Source organism: Cryptotermes secundus, unplaced genomic scaffold (genome assembly GCF_002891405.2).
Source record: "Cryptotermes secundus unplaced genomic scaffold, Csec_1.0 scaffold559, whole genome shotgun sequence".
Classification (NCBI taxonomy): domain Eukaryota; kingdom Metazoa; phylum Arthropoda; class Insecta; order Blattodea; family Kalotermitidae; genus Cryptotermes; species Cryptotermes secundus.
This window is the reverse complement of record NW_019718620.1, coordinates 385,442-403,180: the sequence shown is the minus strand read 5'-3', so window position 1 is coordinate 403,180 and position 17,739 is coordinate 385,442. Positions and strand designations below refer to the sequence as shown.

Sequence of the window (17,739 nt, the reverse complement as noted above, 5' to 3'; positions counted from 1 at the left end):
TATATATTTGCTCACCATCTTTTCCCACTTTTCTTCTAGCCACCTTAACTTCATTAATTTTATCAAAATAATATAAAACTTGTGTTGTAAGGTCACGCCATAGCTGAAGTGGTTAGTTGCTTGCTTCCCACCGCAGTGGCCTGGGTTCGACCCCGGGTCCAAGTGGGATTTATGGTGGATAAAGTGGCACTGGGGCAGGTTTTCTCTGAGTACTTCAGTTTCACCTGCCAATCATCATCATCATCATCATCATCATCACTGGCACGACAGCCCTTTGTGAGCCCTGGCCTTCCTCAATTGACAAAAATTGACAAAAATTGACAAATTTACAAAAAAAATATAAAGTCTGAGATCATAAAATAGAGGTTTCATTGCAGCTTGCCAGGAGAATTGAGAATTCTGATTTTCAGACCATCAATTCAAGGTTACTACTGCTGCAATAATATTTAAATCACACCATTTTATACAAGCTTTCCCCTGTTACTTTTACTTTCAACGAATGGCTAGGTCTCTTTCTGCTCCTAAATAATGTTCATCTGTCTGATAATCTCTCACCAATGAAGGCTAACCATGTTAAGTGGGTCTTTTGTCACTACAGCATGGTTTGTCCTCAGGTTGCAGTTGGAGGAGACAGCCTCCAGATATGAAGGGTAGCTGGTAATATACCGAATAAGCAGTAGCAGACAGCTGACAAGGGATGGTCTCCAGGCTGGAGGTTAGGCATGGTGCTAACTCCTCACAAGATTGTTATGAAGTGTCACAAAGGACCTAGGACATGGATGGAATATTTGGATAAATGACCTAAGCTAAGGAAAATGGATACAGGATTGGGTATGCAGAAAGTAATAAGTGTGATAGAAGTATCAAAATGTGTTACCTTTAGAGGGAGTAAAGGTCAAATAGGGCACAGGTGGTACTGAACCAGCAGGTGAATATACATTTTTCTATGGAAAGGAGAATGATAATCATAAATTAGGTACACACTTTTTTGTACATATCAGCAGTTACGAGGGTAGTTTGTGATATGATGTAGTACATAATACAAGTATTAAAAAGTTTCAGGTATGATATAATTGTTCCAAATATTCATGGTCCAACAGGGTATAAAAGTGATGGTCTGAAGGAGTTTCTACAATGAAACAGAATGTGTATTCAAGAGATTCCCTGAATACCCTATGCAAATTTTGTTAGGAGATTTCAGTGCCAAAGTAGGGAGGGAAGACATTTTCAAACCAACAATTGGGTGTGAGTGTTTGTACAAAATTAGTAATGATAATGGAGTTAGAGTGGTAAACTTTGCCACATCCAAAAATCTTACTGTCAAGACTACAATGTTCACACACATTGTAACATCCATAAATTTACTTGGACATCTCCTTATGGAAATACTAACATTCAAATTGGCAATAGTTTGTTAGATAGGAGCTGGCATCCAAGTGTAACTGATGTCCAGTCATTCAGGCGAGCAGACTGCGATACTGACCACTACCTGGTGGTGGCAGTTAGGGACAGTCTGCCAGTAAGTAAACAAACAATGCACATATTTCATATCGAGAGTTCGTCTCAAGAAATTATATGAGGTAGAGGGTAAAGAGCAGTATCATGTTGAAATCTCAAACAGGTTCACAGACGTGTAAAACTTAAGATGCTGAGCTTGACATTAATAGACCATAGAAAACTATGAGAAAGTGCATCAAAATTTCTCCCAAAGAGAGTCTAGGTTATCATGAACTGAAGAAGTTTTGTGAAAGATGCTCGAAATTATTAGATCATTGGAAACAAGCCAAATTATTCTGGTTACAGGATCCAAGCGAAATAAATGAGAATAATCTGAATATAAGACATGAAGCCAGCAAACATTTCAGGAATAAAAAGAGAGAATATCGGAAAGACAAAATTCATGAGCTTGCAGTGAACAGTAAGAACAAGAACGTTAGAGACCTGTATAGAGGAATAAATGAATTTAAGAGGGGTTACCAACCTAGAAGAAACTTAGTGAATGATAAGAATGGTGACATGCTTGCAGATTCCCACAACATACTGAATAGGTGGAAGAACTACTTCTCTCATCTATTGAAATGTACACAGGGTCAGTGATGTTAGGCAGACAGAAATACATACAGCTAAGCCATGAGTACCTGATCCTAGTCCTTTTGAGGCTGAAACTGCTATTGCAAGGTTGAAAAGGTACAGATCACCAGGTAGTGATCAAATTCTGGCAGAACTTATTCAAGCAGGAGGTGAAATATTACATTCTAAGATTAATAAGCTAATTAATTCTATTTGGTAAAAACAAAAAAATTAAAGCTATCCCTGTAACAGGCCATGAAGGTCCATAGGGTTGTGAGATGTTAAGGGTCCCACATTATCTAGACAATCAGCTCAAAGATGGCGGTAAGGTTGTCAGCCTTATGCGCTGGCCAAGCCTTATGCGCTGGCCATTCTTTAATTCCCAGGAAAATTATTTAACACTCTGGTACTCATTTCTGTTAGAGGCTGAGTCAACCCCAGGGCCATAGTGCAGCTGGAAGGATTAGGTCAATTGAAAAAAAATCCAATGCCCTCATCGGGACTTGAACCCGCGACCTTCTGGCTTGTAGCATAGCCCCTCAACCAACTACGCTATTCAAAAACTGCCTGATCAGTGGAAGGAGTCTATCATTGTACCAGTTCACAAGAAAGGTGATAAAACTGACTGTAGTAACTATCGGGGGATATCACTGCTATCAACTTCATACAAAATTCTGTCCAATAATCTTCTCTCAACATTAAGTCCATATAGAGATGAAATTATTTGGGATCAACAGTGTGGGTTTTGACATAACAGAACAACTACTGATCAGATCTTTTGCATTTGTCAAATACTGGAGAAAAAATGGGAGTACAAAGAGACAGTACATCAGCTATTGGCAGACTTCAAGAAAGCCTATGATTCGTTAGGCAGGAAGTACTGTACAATATTCTCATAAGAGTTTAGGGTACCCATGAAACTAGTCAGGCTAATTAAAATGTGTTTAAATGAAACATATGGTAAGGTCCATACAGGTAAACATTTGACAGTTTCCCTATCCAGAATGGACTAAAGCAAGGAAATGCTTTATTGCCACTCCTTTTCAACTTTGCTTTAGAATAAACCAGTGGGGACTGAAATTAAATGAGACACATCAGATGTTGGTCTATGCTGATGATGTGAATCTACTTGATAATAATATAGATAACATCAAGAAAAAACATAGAAACTTTAACTGATGCTAATAAGGAGGTTGGTCTACAAGTAAACACATAGAAAGCTAAATATAGTATATTGCCATCTTGTCACCAGGTTACAGGGCAATATTGTAATATAGAGAGAGGTAAGAGATGTTTTGATAATGTGTCACAGTTCAGATATTTGGGAACGACTATAACAAATCAAAACCGGATTCAAGAAGAAACAGAGTGGAGACTGAATTTGGGTAATGCTTGCTACCGTGCAGTCTAGAACCTTTTATCTTCTCATCTGTCATCTAAAAACATAAAAATTAGAACATAAAAAACTATAATTTTGGCTGTGGTTCTGTATGGATGTGAAACGTGGTCTCTGACATTAAGGGAGGAACATAGACTGAGGGTGTCCAAGAACAAGGTGTTGAGAATATTTGGACTGAAGAGAGATTAAGTGACAGGATGTTGGAGAAAACTGCATAATGATGACCTTCATAACTTGTACTCTTAGCCAAGTATAATGGAGGATGAGAGGGCCAAGGAATGTAGGATGAATAGGGGAGAAGAGAAAAATTTTGTATACAGTTCTGTTGAGAAAGCTGGAAGAAAATAAACTACTAGGAAGATCAAGATGTTGGTCAGTGGAAAATATTAAATGGACCCTAGAGATATACAATATGGTAGTATGAACTAGACTGATCTGGCTAAGGACAGGGATCAGTGGAGGGCTCTTGTGAATGTGGTAATGAATCTTCAGGTTCCATAAAATGTTGGGAAATTCTTGAATAGCTGCATAACTGGCGGCTTCTCATGACGGGCTCATCTCCATGGAATTAGTTTTGTTAGTAATGCTAATGCATGTGTACAGTATTCTAGATCTAGATCATTCTAATCTATCAAATAATGGCATCTATATATTCTTCTTAAGTTAAAAATAATATAGGTCCATAACAAGCTGCTATACTTCAACCATTAGTCTTTTATCAAATACCCTACTAATATTAGTTTTATTTATTCACTAATTATATTATTTTGTACTATGTTTACATTGCCTAAGAAGCCAGTTTTAAACAAACTTCTTAGACCCATGAATGTTGCAAAAACATGTAAAATAATTTCCTTCTATTATGTTTGAAAGCCTCTTGACAACGGTCTGGCTAGGCCAGAACTTGTGCAGCATAATGCATATTGGCCACACTCCATGGAACTTAAATTTTATTTTCGATATGTCTTTAAAGACGAGCTTGTTTCGTGAGTACTTTCCTTCAAAAACATACGTCCAAGCTGCGAACTCTTGAAAATAAAATGAATCGCCAAAACGTAAACACAAATAACAACTTAACCTAAATTAAGACAAATATGAAAGGAAAATATTAAGCTTCCAGAAAGCATGGTTGGAGAGAAAACTGTACATTTTCATTCCAAACCCACAATGAGTCTATTCTATTTAAATTATATATTCAATACAATTCAACAGCATCTACTGTGACGGTACAATGATGCATTAATATTTTTCGTTTCTGTACCTCTCAGCGTAATGGTTATTAGAATGAATGAAACTTCCTTCCTGAATGCACTGCTTGCAGTAGAATGTCCCTCTGTTATAACTGCACAAAGGACACTTTTCGACGGAAGTACTGAATCTACTGCCACTATCTTCTATTGAAGGTGATAAATGAAAATCACGAGGAGCATCACCACTACACGCTGAACCAGTGGACGCCATTGTTACCCAACGCACGGAATGCACGGAATTATATATCACGATGATCACGATCGATCACGAATTACTTATATACGCACCGAACTTTCCTACGCAGACGATAAAAACTCGAAAAAACAGCCACAGGATTTTCCTTGCTTTTCTTTAAGTGGCACTGGTCATTCGTTGTCCGTAGAGTCCTGATTTCTTGTGGTAGTGAGAATATGTCACAGCAGTCTTCCATTTCTTTTTGAAGATAAAAAGCAATATTTTTTTACAAAAATTTCCTTGTTATGTAATATTAAGAGAAATACTTATAATTCTGTGCCATGACGCCTGAAAGCCAGCATAGTGGAACCAGAGCATATGCTCATTGCTAGGCAACGGCTCTGTAAACACATTCCCGCAGCAAAGAATACGCATGCGACTGCTGTTTCTGTGCAATGGCAAGGTAAACACACCTCTGCAACAATAAAGGAATGTTATGTAATGGTGTCTTCTATGGATCCACCCCAAAACTATACAGCGAGGATCTCTGGTAGATAACCGAGTCTTCAAGTGACTAGGCTGCCGTTGTAGCGGAAGCTGCTAGAAATAGGACATAATCTGCTGTACTGAACCTGGACTGCCAAGAGGTCCTTAACGACTATACGTTTAATACATTTACCATCATGTTTAACATGTAAAATGCAAACATCCTTTCCATTATGACAAATGACTTACTACTGCAGACAATGTCTCTGACAAAAGACAGACCCGTCCTCTCATCAGAGAGGGCGCCCCATCATAATAAGACCTAAACTGTCATACAGTAATAAATATTAGGTCATAAGCCCCAGATTGGGTTCGACACCGAGACTGACTGACTGACTGACTGTCAGTTGCAATGTGACTTTGACTTTGACTTTGACTTCGACTTGATACGCGAGTGGAGGCGGGGTCGAATACCTCCACCATGACCCTGCGAGTCGTAGAAGGCTACGAAAAGGGAAGTCTCAAATCTGAGACAGTAAAATATGGTCGCGAGTCCCAAGGAACTCGGTCCCGAGAAAGATTGCGATGGAAAGGGCCAGCAGCATATATAAAAGACACACTCATCCCTTCTTCGGAGAGGGCGCCCCACAAAAACAAGACCGTAACTGTCAAAGAGTAATAAATATCTGTGGGGCTCATGACCGCTCATGACTCTACTGCTTCTGCGATTCCATTCTCTCGATCCAGCTAACTCGGCGAGTGCTAGACTTCAACTGACTTCAACTGATGCAGAAACTTCACTGTCACTTCGCGGCCGCCATTTTACAACTGACTCCGGCGGCTGTTATATTTCAACTGACCGACTGCTGAGACTGAGTCTCATTTTGCGACCGACGGTCAGTCGGCGAGTCTGTCTTGGCTTAGAGCACCCATCTGGGACTTGCGACCAGATATTTATTACTGACTGACAGTGACACCTTCTTAGCTTAAGAGCAGCCATATCAAAAGATTATCCCGTAACTCGTAAAAGTGTACATGAGCAAAATAAATTAGCCTTAAAGTTTCAAATTATACTATATATTTTATATTTGTAAGTGCAAAACATGCAGAGGAAATTTTACTGGTGACCATATCTACGAGTATATGCTGTTTGCAAGACAGCATATCATCAGTACTCAAACCAAGAAATTTAGTTTCCGATACATTTGGGATAAATGTCTGATCATAATTAATATGGGTAACGATGTTACGATGTTTCATACATCGAAAAGCCAAATATTGAGTTTTACTGAAATTCAAGGTAAGGAAATTGGCATAAAACCAACAGTCCGTTGTTGCGCAACGAACCTTTTGTTGTCCATCTCCGGGGAAACGCGTTCGTTGTTTCGGCATTCTCTATGCAACGGCCCACTGTTATTGCGTTGCCATGGAAGTACCTAGTCCAAACACGTTTCAATATTATAAAATAAATATCGTTTAAATGATAGTTCATCATAACCTCAAAAATTCTGGGCTTGAAAGAATTCTGTATAATTCTAATTTCATTTGTGGTAGTAAGCATAACATTAATATACACAAATAATATGTTTAACCTGGAGATGTGACTTCGTTCGTAAATGTCTACTTCCGTTTCACAACCACATCAAATCAAAATTCATATATACCAATTTGCATATAATGAACCACCATTTTTTTCCCCTTTCGCACTACAGCCCCAGTGGGCCTAGGCCCACCTCCATGAACTTCTCCGTTCGCTTCGGTTTTTCTGGATCTTACACAATCGGTAGGACTCCTTGGGCGGGTGATCAGCTCGTCGCAAGGCCTCTACCTGTACACTAACACAGAAAAACGCACACACACAAACTAAACATCCATGCCCTGAGTGGGATTCGAACCCACGATCCCGGCTTCCGAGCGAGCGAGAACAGTGCATGTCTTAGACCGCTCGGCTACCGTGACCGGCAATGAACCACCATTACCGCATATAATTGCGGGAATTGTAGGCTCTCTGATTCTCTGATTGGTGGAGAGCTGTGTGTAGTATCTGCCTCCACACATAGAGGCAGTAGTTACCGTGGTTACCGTGTTTCCCTTCCACCTTCGCCACTTTCAACAGGTTCAACAGTGTCTAGGCACGCGTCAGTAAGAGCAGTAAGAAAGTGTGAAGTTGCAAATAAGTGCGAGTAATTTTGTATGTAAATAAATTAGTTGTGAATTAAAAGTTATTCCGACAGAAATATGGGTCTTTTGACAATTTTGAAGAAAATGAAGCTGAAAGAAAAGGAAATGAGGATATTAATGCTGTATCCTTTTCACTCCAGTATTGTCATACGACGTAAATGAATTATTAAATGATTGCTGTGTATGTACTCATTCCGCCTGTCACAACACACTTACTTCCAAATAGAAACCTGAAGGCACGAGTTATCGATGAAATCAGTAACTACAATAGACCACTATAGGTCGCGGTGCAAGGGCCGAGAAGACCAACCCCCCATACATTCATTTAACTAATAGACTTACCTAATGTAATAATTCTGTATATTTTATATTATAAACTCAAAAAAGATTGTGTAAGGCAGGACTATCTACGACCATTGCCACAAGCAGTCCAATAACATACATTTACACATTTTAATACTTGAAACGCCTGGTGATGGTTATATATGACCGAAACATGTAGCTTGCATTCTTAGTAAATAAATACTGATTTCATCGATAGCTCGTGCCTTCAGTTTATTTATAAGCGAGTTTGTTGTGATATACGGAGTAAATAAATACATAGTGACAACAGGATGAAAGCACATATGTAAAGATATTAAATGATTGAAAGATCCTTTACCAAAGATGTCAGAGGTTTGGACAATGCTGGGAAAACCACTATTTTGAAGAAATTCAATGGAGAAGAAATTGATACAATTTCACCAACTTTAGGTTTTAATATTAAAACATTAGAACATAAAGGGTATTGTCTTTTTTGTGTTTATTTGTTAATAGTGATATATTTCTTTTCTTAGATACTATTAAGTTACATTGGTCATTCCATATCAATTCATATGGAAGTGAATTAAGTTTTAACCACATCATCATTTTCCATCATTTTTATGGTGCTAGTTTATATCCATAAATTAACAGTTTCCTTAGAATTTTAGTCTTTTGTTAAGAAAGCCATGGATATTAATTAATGAAGCTTGGCAGTTGTTGAAATGCACTAGGCTCGTGTGTCTTCAAATTTGTGAATATCTGCTTTATTTTAAAAAATCATAAATACAAAATTTGGTGTCCAATGGCAGTTTTTCTGAAGGCAAGTGCAAAGTTTATACATGCATCATCAATAATTGTGGAATTATGACTGTGTCCAAGAGTATTTAAAACTGAAAATTGTTGGATTGAATTAGGAAGTCAACTTTTACTCAGTATAAACAAATGTCTACATAAAGGGTGTCCTGTCCTTAAGGGGCAGAGAGGTCAGTCTTTACCCCATCCTACAAATATATAAAAAGTAGCTTGATGAATTTTTAATTTGTTCTTATTTAGTATGTCATAAAAAGTGCTTTGATCAATTACTAATTTGCAGTACACTGACAGCATCAGCCCCTTTATCACATATCCACATATCTTTCACCAAACTTCTTATAAAATTTGTGTTTTTATCTTCTGTAAAACAGAACCTAAGCTGAATTAAATCATACTGAAGTAGTATAACCTGCACCTGATTATGATATATGGGAGAGGTACAAAAATATGTCAAAATACAAGGGAAGAATATTTGTCTGTAATACAGCTGGTAATGTGTGTCACTATACAGTGCAACCAGTAGTGACCTCATGTTCCTGTACAGACATACCTCATCAGATCTGTGGGAGTATATTGTAGAATTAATTTCCATTGCTCAAATTTTTGTCACGATGTGGGATTTATGATGGAGAGAGCTGCAATTGAGAGTGTTTTTTTCAGAGCAATTCTGTTTTCCCTTGCTAGTCATCATCTAGTTTGTGTACATCTGCCACTGTTCTCTGGCTGGTATGTGTGATCACCCTAATCATCTCATACATATCACATGACAAGTTATAGCCCTTAATTTCACTTGAAATGAGGAAGTTTGTTACTGAGATCAGAATGTACATTATAGTGTAGATGTAATATTCTTTCAGGTACAAATTAAATATTTGGGATGTTGGAGGCCAAAAATCACTTCGTTCTTACTGGAGAAACTACTTTGAAAGAACAGATGGATTGATCTGGGTAGTTGATAGTGCCGACAAGAGAAGACTGGATGATTGTAGAAAAGAACTGCATGCGCTTCTTCAAGAAGAGGTGTGTTCTTTATATAAAAGAGTTACACAGATTTTTTGAGAATATCAAGGACAATTATTATCTGCTCCAACTTTTAGGGGCCCTTCACTGGACCTATACATGGGAAGTCATAAAATTTTAATTATCACCCAGAAGAAACAGAGACACAGGTGCACGAAATTGTATATGAATTAGCCCTTCTCTACATATGCCCCCTGCAATGCCACACATTGCACTATTTGATTTGATTGCTATCGCTATTGGAGGACCATTTGTGAAGATGCAGGGGGATATTGATACCTCCTAATTGTCATTGAATAATTCACCATGTGGCCATAGGTTCATGCCGTCCCTAACTATGTGGCTGATGTTCTGAGTCCAACTTCTTGACACTTTGGGGTCCTGAGGGCATAGCAACCAAGGCAGGAACTTTGAGTTGCGACTGTTGCAGGAAGTGTTATGACACCTCAGATTAAGCATGACATGCACCACCCTTCTCCAATGGTACTAGACTATGTTGGGACAAAGAAGAGCACCTGAGGAAGGTAATTTTGGTGAACCAGAAATATCGGAATGAGAGTTTGGCTCTCTTCTTGTTGGCCTACAGAGCACACAAGATAATCGGTACTGGAATTCACAGAATCCACATCTAACCCTAAGTCCTGCTCCATCCAGTGAACATCACCTTCATGACAAACTGTAAATGATTGCACCAGTATAAGATAAGCATTACGATACATCTTCTTCTCTGACAAATAAATGTATTCTGCATAAACAAGCATCTAACTAAAGCCATTCAGTTCCAGCCCATTCTGATTCTCTTGAATTTTTTTCTGATGGTATATTCTACAACAATATTAGGAAAGCAGTTGGAATAATGCACCCTCTTATTTAGTCCAGTCTGAACCAGGAAAGAATAAGGTAAATGTTTGCCTGTACAGACTTTGCTAGTCATCTTATGTATACATTTTTATCAATCTTAACAGGTGTCTCAAGTATTCCAGATTCAATGAAAATATTGTCCAGAATTTCGATTAAGGGGTAAATTACATAGAATTTGTAATCCCTGTTTGAAACCTGTGAAGTCTGATGCTTTGGAGCTAAAAAAAATTGACCTTGCCAACAGTGTGTGTTTGAAATATTTAATATCCTTTGTTTGTTGTTTTTTCTTTCTTTCTTTCTTTCTTTTTTCTTACTCAGAGGTTAGCTGGAGCAACATTACTGATCTTCTCTAATAAGCGAGATTTGCCAGGAGCATTACTTGCTGAAGAAATAAGAGATGTAAGTATCTTATTAAATAAAACTTACTGAATTTTATGGTTATCAGCTGGACGCTTATACAGCTTCTTTTGTCTTCCTGTCTCCAATCTGAAAATGTAAAGATTAGAACATGGTATACAGAAGTATACTGTTGCCTGTTATTCCATATGGGAGGTGAAAACTTGATCTCTCACTATGATGGAGGATCAAAGAGGGTATCTGAGATCAGGGCCTTGGGAAATATTTGGGCTTAGAAAAGAGGAAGTTAAAGGAGGCTAGAGGAAATGGTATGAGGTGCTTCATAATTTTTCTGTTATAGGTGACAGGGGTGATGAGATGGGTGGAGAGTGTGGCATGCATGGGAGGGACATGAAATGCATACCAGTTTTAGTCAGGAAACCAGAAGGGAAGAGACTGTTTGGGAGATCTAGTCATAGATAAGAAGATAAAGAAATGAGGCGTGAGAATGAGGACTGGATTTACCTGGCTCATGGTGGGGTCCAGTTATGGGATTTTGTGGACTGCTACTGCTGCCACCACAATTTTTTCTTCACTGCACAGTCTATGATAAATTTGTCGGATATAACCTCATGGTTTCATGTCATTTCCGTGTCCATATTTGTTTACTTACAAACAGTGGGATCTTTGTTATCCATCTTCATATCAATTTTCACCTTCGTGGCCCATTAGATATCACTGTTAAACTGTTATTCTACAATCTACAAATCTACAAAAAGGTGACCGTAACACACTGATGCCTGGAACCATAGTATTGTGACATAACCACATCACATTGTTTGGAACTGCAACGTTACGGTTTGATGAGGCTCACTGTTCATTATTTCTTCTGTACCAATACATGAAACTAGTAATGAGACCATAATTGTACTCTATTCTAGATACCAGAGAGATGCTTATTTTTTTCTCTTCCAGCAACAGAAAGTTTTGAACTACCAGAAATTTAGCTCTGAAATTACACAGATTTGTATATTGTGAAAGGTGAAGGTTTCATACGTCTGGACCTGAATGTGCTAAAAAATGTGGCTATATTTTTAAGTGCTACCACACATCATTTCTGGATCATAGATTAAATGGTGGTAGTGTCAGCCCCTCCTTACAAGACTGCTCATCCATCATGTATTTATTGCTTTGATTGTGATATTTGGGTGGCTTTCAGGGGCATAATGCCCACACCGTATTTGGTGAAAATTTGTCAACTGGTTCAAAGTTTGAAGGACAGATACACAAACATGTTTTCTCTCTTGCTCTCCCCCCCCCCCTCTTCCATTACACATGCACATGTTCAATTGTGATCTCTTAAGCCTATTACACTATCATACATCTTTAAATTGCATCCTACAACCCCCTAATGTATATAAAATTGTAGATATAAAGTTGGGTAGTCTGTATAATGCCGGGCTATGGGCTGGAGGGCCGGGGTTTGATTCCTATCAGGATTAAGATTTTGCTCTTCCCCACGACATCCAGACTGGCTCTGGGGACCAACCAGCCTCCTATCCAATGGGTACCAGGGCTGATTTCCCTGGGAGTGAAGTGACCAGGGCATGAAGTTGATCACTCACCTCCATCTAGTGCTGAGGTCAAGACTGGTGGAGCTATACCTCCACTCCCCCCTATGTCTTTATGCCACAGTTCTTAATTAAGTGCAGGGACAGCTTCACATTTGTGAGATGATAGCCATCCACCAGTGACACAAGCACTAGAGCAGAAGAATCTCCACTGTTTGACCGTTACCAGGCAACAACTGGTGAAGTTGTAGAAGACCGTGTGTGCTGCAGTACAGTGGTTTGTAGAGTGTGTAGACCCGTGAAACTTAAGCTACCTGTAGTTATGAGTTATATGTGTTCAGTAAATCTAATTACCAATCCAAACCCTCTGTCTAATCACTAACACATGACAGCTGCTTTCAGAAGTGGGATAAATTGGATTGATTAGCTTTAATTGTTTCTTGCATCCTGTTGTGTATTTAATCAATATTAGAGTCAATTTTACCGACCACACAACATACCTACGAATGTGATTGTGTGTAATTATACAGCTGTGTTCATACACCTGAGGATGACCTCTTGAGGTTGAAACATGTAGTGTGATAGTAGTAAAGGTATGTTGTGTTGTCGGTAAAATTGACTCTAATATGGATTGATTAGATTGGATTGTTTGATCCATGTGGTTGGATTAATTGAATCATTGGCTTGGAAGCCATGTGACAGATAATCATGGTGGATTTTGGATGTTTGGTTGCCACCATAGAAGAAATGAAAGCCAAGATGGATTCCCATTCAGCAGAAATAGAAGCCCACCAAGGAGAAATTAAGGCCAAGGTGAAGATCAACCAGGAAAGGATGAAAGCCCTGATGGATGCTAACCTAGAGGAGATGAGGGTCTGCCTAGGAGCAGCAGAGGTCTCTCTAGGGAGGACTGAGACCACGATAAAGGCTGGCCAGGAACAAATGAGAGTGGAATTAAGACTGGCCTGGAAGGAACTGAGGTCACAGAGTCTGAGGCCAATCAAGAAAAGCTAGAGGCCTTAATGGACCCTTATAAATGGGTGCCACGCGTGAAAGCCATACACATTCTTACCACCCCACAGGTCCAGGCTTCAGTGCTCTACATGGAGACCCTAAAGGAGGAATGTACAAGGAGACTATCATAGTAACTGAGGACCAGTTTGGGGACTGGCACCTGGCTGCAAGGTACCCACAATCAACTGAAAAGAGGGACCCAAACCCATGATGGACCCGTGGAGGAGTTTGTCACCACTATCGAACAGTTGACACAGACAGTACCCTTCCTGCACTACAAGAGAACCACGCGTATAGGGGCCAGGCAAGGCATTCATCAGCAGCACAGGAGAACGCAGCATAAAACAATGGATACTTCTGGGAGGACACTCAGTAAGGCCCTTTGGCAGACCCTAGAGGTGGATATTGTAGACCTAACAGTTGGATTTTCCACCATGCTCTGGAAAGTGAGTGACAGGCTATTGTGGAGGAGCCAGCTTGCTCCCAAATGAAAGAAGAGACCTGAACTGAAGAAGGCAAGCATATCTTTGGATGGCTCAGGCTCTTGATGGAGAGACTTTCTGATCTGATGAAGTGTAAGAGGTAGTGTATGAGTGGCTGTTCATGCAGCCAAAGGATTTTTTTTCGCAAGGCATCCGGCATTAGTGAAGCACTGGAGGACATGCATTGAGCGCAACCTGATGATCAGCATTTGATCAAAGTATGTCGTAAGTTTGATAAATAAAGCAAGTGTTTAGTTAGCACTGTGAATTTTGTATGGACAGCTAATAAAAATAGTATGTTTCTCATATGATGATGTATTTGTGAGCAATGCATGATTATTTTTCAACTGAGGGAAGTTCACTGATTTTTCCAGCTTCCCTTATTTTTTATACTGGTTTTAAATAAATCTTATTTTTTGTTGTAGGTACTGGAGTTAGAATCAATCAAGACTCATCACTGGAAGATAGTATGGTGCAGTGCTATTACAGGACAAAATCTTCTTGAAGGAATTAACTGGCTTATTGATGATATAGCTGCTCGAATATTCACAGTGGATTAGCACTGATTTTTTTTTTAATTAATATTGTTCCATTCAACTCTAAGTGAATGTTTTCTCTAACTACATTTTTTTATTATTGAAATATAACTGTATTTGTACTATTTATTAATTATTTGTTGAAGGAAAATGTGTAACAAATTAAATTGAACAGACTCAGGATATTCTTTTACATATTCAGTAATTCTGAAAATACTATGAAATATGTTTTCTTTTGTTATTAATCCTTGTAGTGCCAGGTTTATTAGACAGATCAAGTAGCCTAGTGTAGCCATACCAATTTAAACACTCACAGACTTATGGAAGGAATGAGTTTTTTGTATGTATCTATATCATAAAATTCTGTAAAACCCACTTTTTTCATCGATTCCCATGTTACAAGTGTATACATGTCATCAGTTGTCACAGAAACACATTTTTTCTAAGAAATAAAAGGTGGTTTGGCATGATCTTTTAAGTGCACTGCTTACACTTAACTTGATGGCCTCTTTCCATACATTTTAAATAAAGGCAATGTGCTATGCAGCCTAAAACAAGATGCTACTCTCTGACTGAGCCCTGAAGGTATGAAGTTCAGATGAAACCAGTATAGGGATTATTCTGGGTGAAGGAGTAGAGGTTTTTAAAGACTATCCCCCATGGGTGGTGAGGCATTGACACACTAGCTGATGGATCCTCTCTGCAGAAAACTCCATGGAGTTGAAACCACTGCACTTGACATCTTTGTCTGATCCAAATCTATGTCCTTCTGACAGTTTCCTGAGAGCAGCCAAATATATAGGAGTCACAGTGCTGACAGGGTGGGGCTATGGGGATGCCCCAACACTTTCCAGTATTCTGGACAATGCAGGCTATATGAGGACAGGCATGCAGCATTATGACAACCTTCACAAGCATGCTGGAACATTTATTCGTGATGGTGGTGGAGAGGTCTCATAGTGTTGTGTATTCATGGAGATGTCAGGGTACTTGAACACCAGCATCAGCAGTCCATAATTCCAGATCAGATACATAATCAGGATCACAGTGGTTCCAGGAGTAATGCAGGGAATTCTTTATAGGGATGTCCACAAGCTATTGTCAGTGAAATATTTGGCTGTGTCCATGGATACCGTTTTTAAGTCTTTACTCCTTTGTCCAGAACAGTCCCCAAAATGGATTCACTTACCTCTTAGATGGTAGCAAAAATGGTAGTGTCATTTCATTTTGAAGTAATGGCAGACTATGAAACTGATAGGTAAAGTGGGGGAACCTACCATCTGCTCTCAGTACTCATACACTACAAAACATCTCCTTACATCACTGATGCATGCAGATAGGCTATCCTGTGACCAGTTGCATATCCTGCTATGTCAGATGCATGTACATATGCAAACTGAATTTCTAAGACAATCAATTCTTAAAAAGAAAATAGTTTGGGCTTAATTTCTTACTGTTTTGCATTTTATATTTAAAACAATTTTAATTTGTGTCGGAAGTTATCTGAAAGCCAATTTATGTCCCACATTCTGAATCTTGTCATATCTTGTAATTTCTGTAAGGATGAAAATCTGTAATCAGAACATTCATAAAGTGGGGGGGGGGCATTTGAAATGATACCAGCCTAAGGTTTTGTCTCAGAAATTTGAGACTGCAATCTTGGTATTACTGATGGGAGAGCTTTATGATGTATGCCATTTAGATGGCTTCATATATAAGGATTCACTAATCACTACTACTCCATAAGGCATGTCAGATAGCTCATCGGAAAACAAGTCAGAGATCACTTTGCCTTCAACCGCTTTTGTCCTTGAAACATATTCCCCTCTACTAACTTCCTGCCTGGTACATAAACAGCTGGAAGGGGCAAAGTTTATTTTCTTTTGGAGTAGGGACCCTAGCCAGCCAGATCAAGTTACTGAATACATTCCGAAGATTTATTATGCAGTATTCATTGCAGTTGCATGGCGCCAGAGCAAGGTATAGTGTGTTACAACCTAACATGTCCTAAAATCATGATATCATGCGACCGGTCTGCCACATTTAAAAGCGAAAAGCATGATATCATGCGTCCAGTCTGCAGTCTCCAGTGTCTCTCAATTCCATTTTGGGGCTACACCATCCATCCCACCCTCGGTGTTCACTGTGCGTACATCAGCCTATATTAGGTACTGACCACCTAATTACTTGTATTAGTAAGGGGTCTGTGTCCTTGCCTTAATGTCAGAAGTCTAGTTTCACACCCATACAAAACAGTTTGGTATATTTCGTTTTCAGAGAGAAGGCAAAAGTTCCTGAAATAAATGATAGCAAATATTATCTGAACTTAGTCTGCTCTCAACTCCCTCTTGAATGAAATTTTTATTTGTTACTGTCATTCGTAAATATTTGAATTGTGCCACATTTTAAAAGGGTCTATAATCATCCTTATGTTATGATTCTGCCCTGGTGTGACACCACCACATACAATTCTAGACCAGCATCCTTAGTAGCATCAATTAGAGCTTCTGTTTTCTTCATGGTGTTATGTTACCTTTCAATAAATTCATATCAGTATAGACCAGAAAATATCTCGTTCAAATACAGTCCACCTGCTTTTTTGTTGAACCTCCTTGTGGCATATTCCAAAGGTAAGTTGAAAGGCAAGGCAATGAAGCATCTACTTCGTTTAATAAATTTTTTAATAGGAACTGTAAGAGATAAATGTTTACTTATATTGACTTCACTACAGGCTTCATTTAAAGAAATTTTAAGAAGCCTAAATACTTTCATGGGTGCATCAATGAGAACATTGTACAGTACTTCCCTCTGAACTGAATTATAGGCTTCCTTGAAGTCTATGAATAGCTGACGTACTGTCCTACTGTACTTCCTTTATTTTCTCCTCCCCCCTGGTATCTTATGAATGCAAAAAATCTGATTGGTAGTTGATGTCCTATATCAAAACCTGCATTGATATCTCCAATAATTCTGTCTACATATTGACAAACTAAAGACATGGGCAATGGATAAAACTGTGTATTAAGTTGGTAAGTGGTATGTCTCAGTAATTGCTACAGTCATTTTTATCACCCTTCCTGTACACTGGTACATTCACTGATAGGCTCCTTGCACTGCTAAGAAAATTCTCATTATTCCAAACAGAATTCATGAGTTATGGGTCCCGGAATATACTGTTTCACCTCCTGCTTGAATAAGTTCTGCCAGAATTTTATCAGGCAGATAAGTAACATGAAAAATTT

At 38.8% G+C, this 17,739-nt stretch overlaps 2 protein-coding genes across 3 annotated transcripts in view; one reads left to right on the top strand and one right to left on the bottom strand.

Annotated features, from left to right (window-relative positions):
• LOC111862299 (beclin 1-associated autophagy-related key regulator) overlaps window positions 1-4,932 on the bottom strand; it is a 34,428-nt gene extending 29,496 nt beyond the window's left edge. Inside the window, exon 1 of the mRNA XM_023847572.2 lies at window positions 4,731-4,932. Within this exon, the coding sequence (XP_023703340.1) occupies window positions 4,731-4,930 (200 nt within the window). The 5' untranslated portion in view covers window positions 4,931-4,932. The remainder of the gene's footprint in view (window positions 1-4,730) is intronic.
• A 2,540-nt stretch (window positions 4,933-7,472) lies between these two features.
• On the top strand, window positions 7,473-14,969 carry LOC111862254 (ADP-ribosylation factor-like protein 2). 2 transcript variants are annotated; one of them, XM_023847489.2, is made up of 5 exons: window positions 7,473-7,683; window positions 8,235-8,345; window positions 9,535-9,697; window positions 10,877-10,957; window positions 14,387-14,969. In XM_023847489.2, exons 1-5 carry the CDS (start codon window positions 7,619-7,621, stop codon window positions 14,519-14,521), a joined length of 555 nt encoding a protein of 184 aa, XP_023703257.1. In that variant the 5' UTR covers window positions 7,473-7,618; the 3' UTR covers window positions 14,522-14,969. The 2 variants fall into 2 exon arrangements, with proteins under 2 accessions (XP_023703257.1, XP_023703266.1); XM_023847498.1 differs by lacking the exons at window positions 7,473-7,683; window positions 8,235-8,345 and adding an exon at window positions 7,717-7,742.
• Window positions 14,970-17,739: the final 2,770 nt, after the last annotated feature.

Coding starts and splice junctions, on each gene's coding strand:
- LOC111862254 (XM_023847489.2), top strand. CDS start 7,619: ATGGGTCTTTTGACAATTTTGAAGAAAATGAAGCTGAAAGAAAAGGAA. Junction 8,346..9,534: donor AAAACATTAGAACATAAAGG/GTATTGTCTTTT, acceptor ATATTCTTTCAG/GTACAAATTAAATATTTGGG. Junction 10,958..14,386: donor TTGCTGAAGAAATAAGAGAT/GTAAGTATCTTA, acceptor TTTTTGTTGTAG/GTACTGGAGTTAGAATCAAT.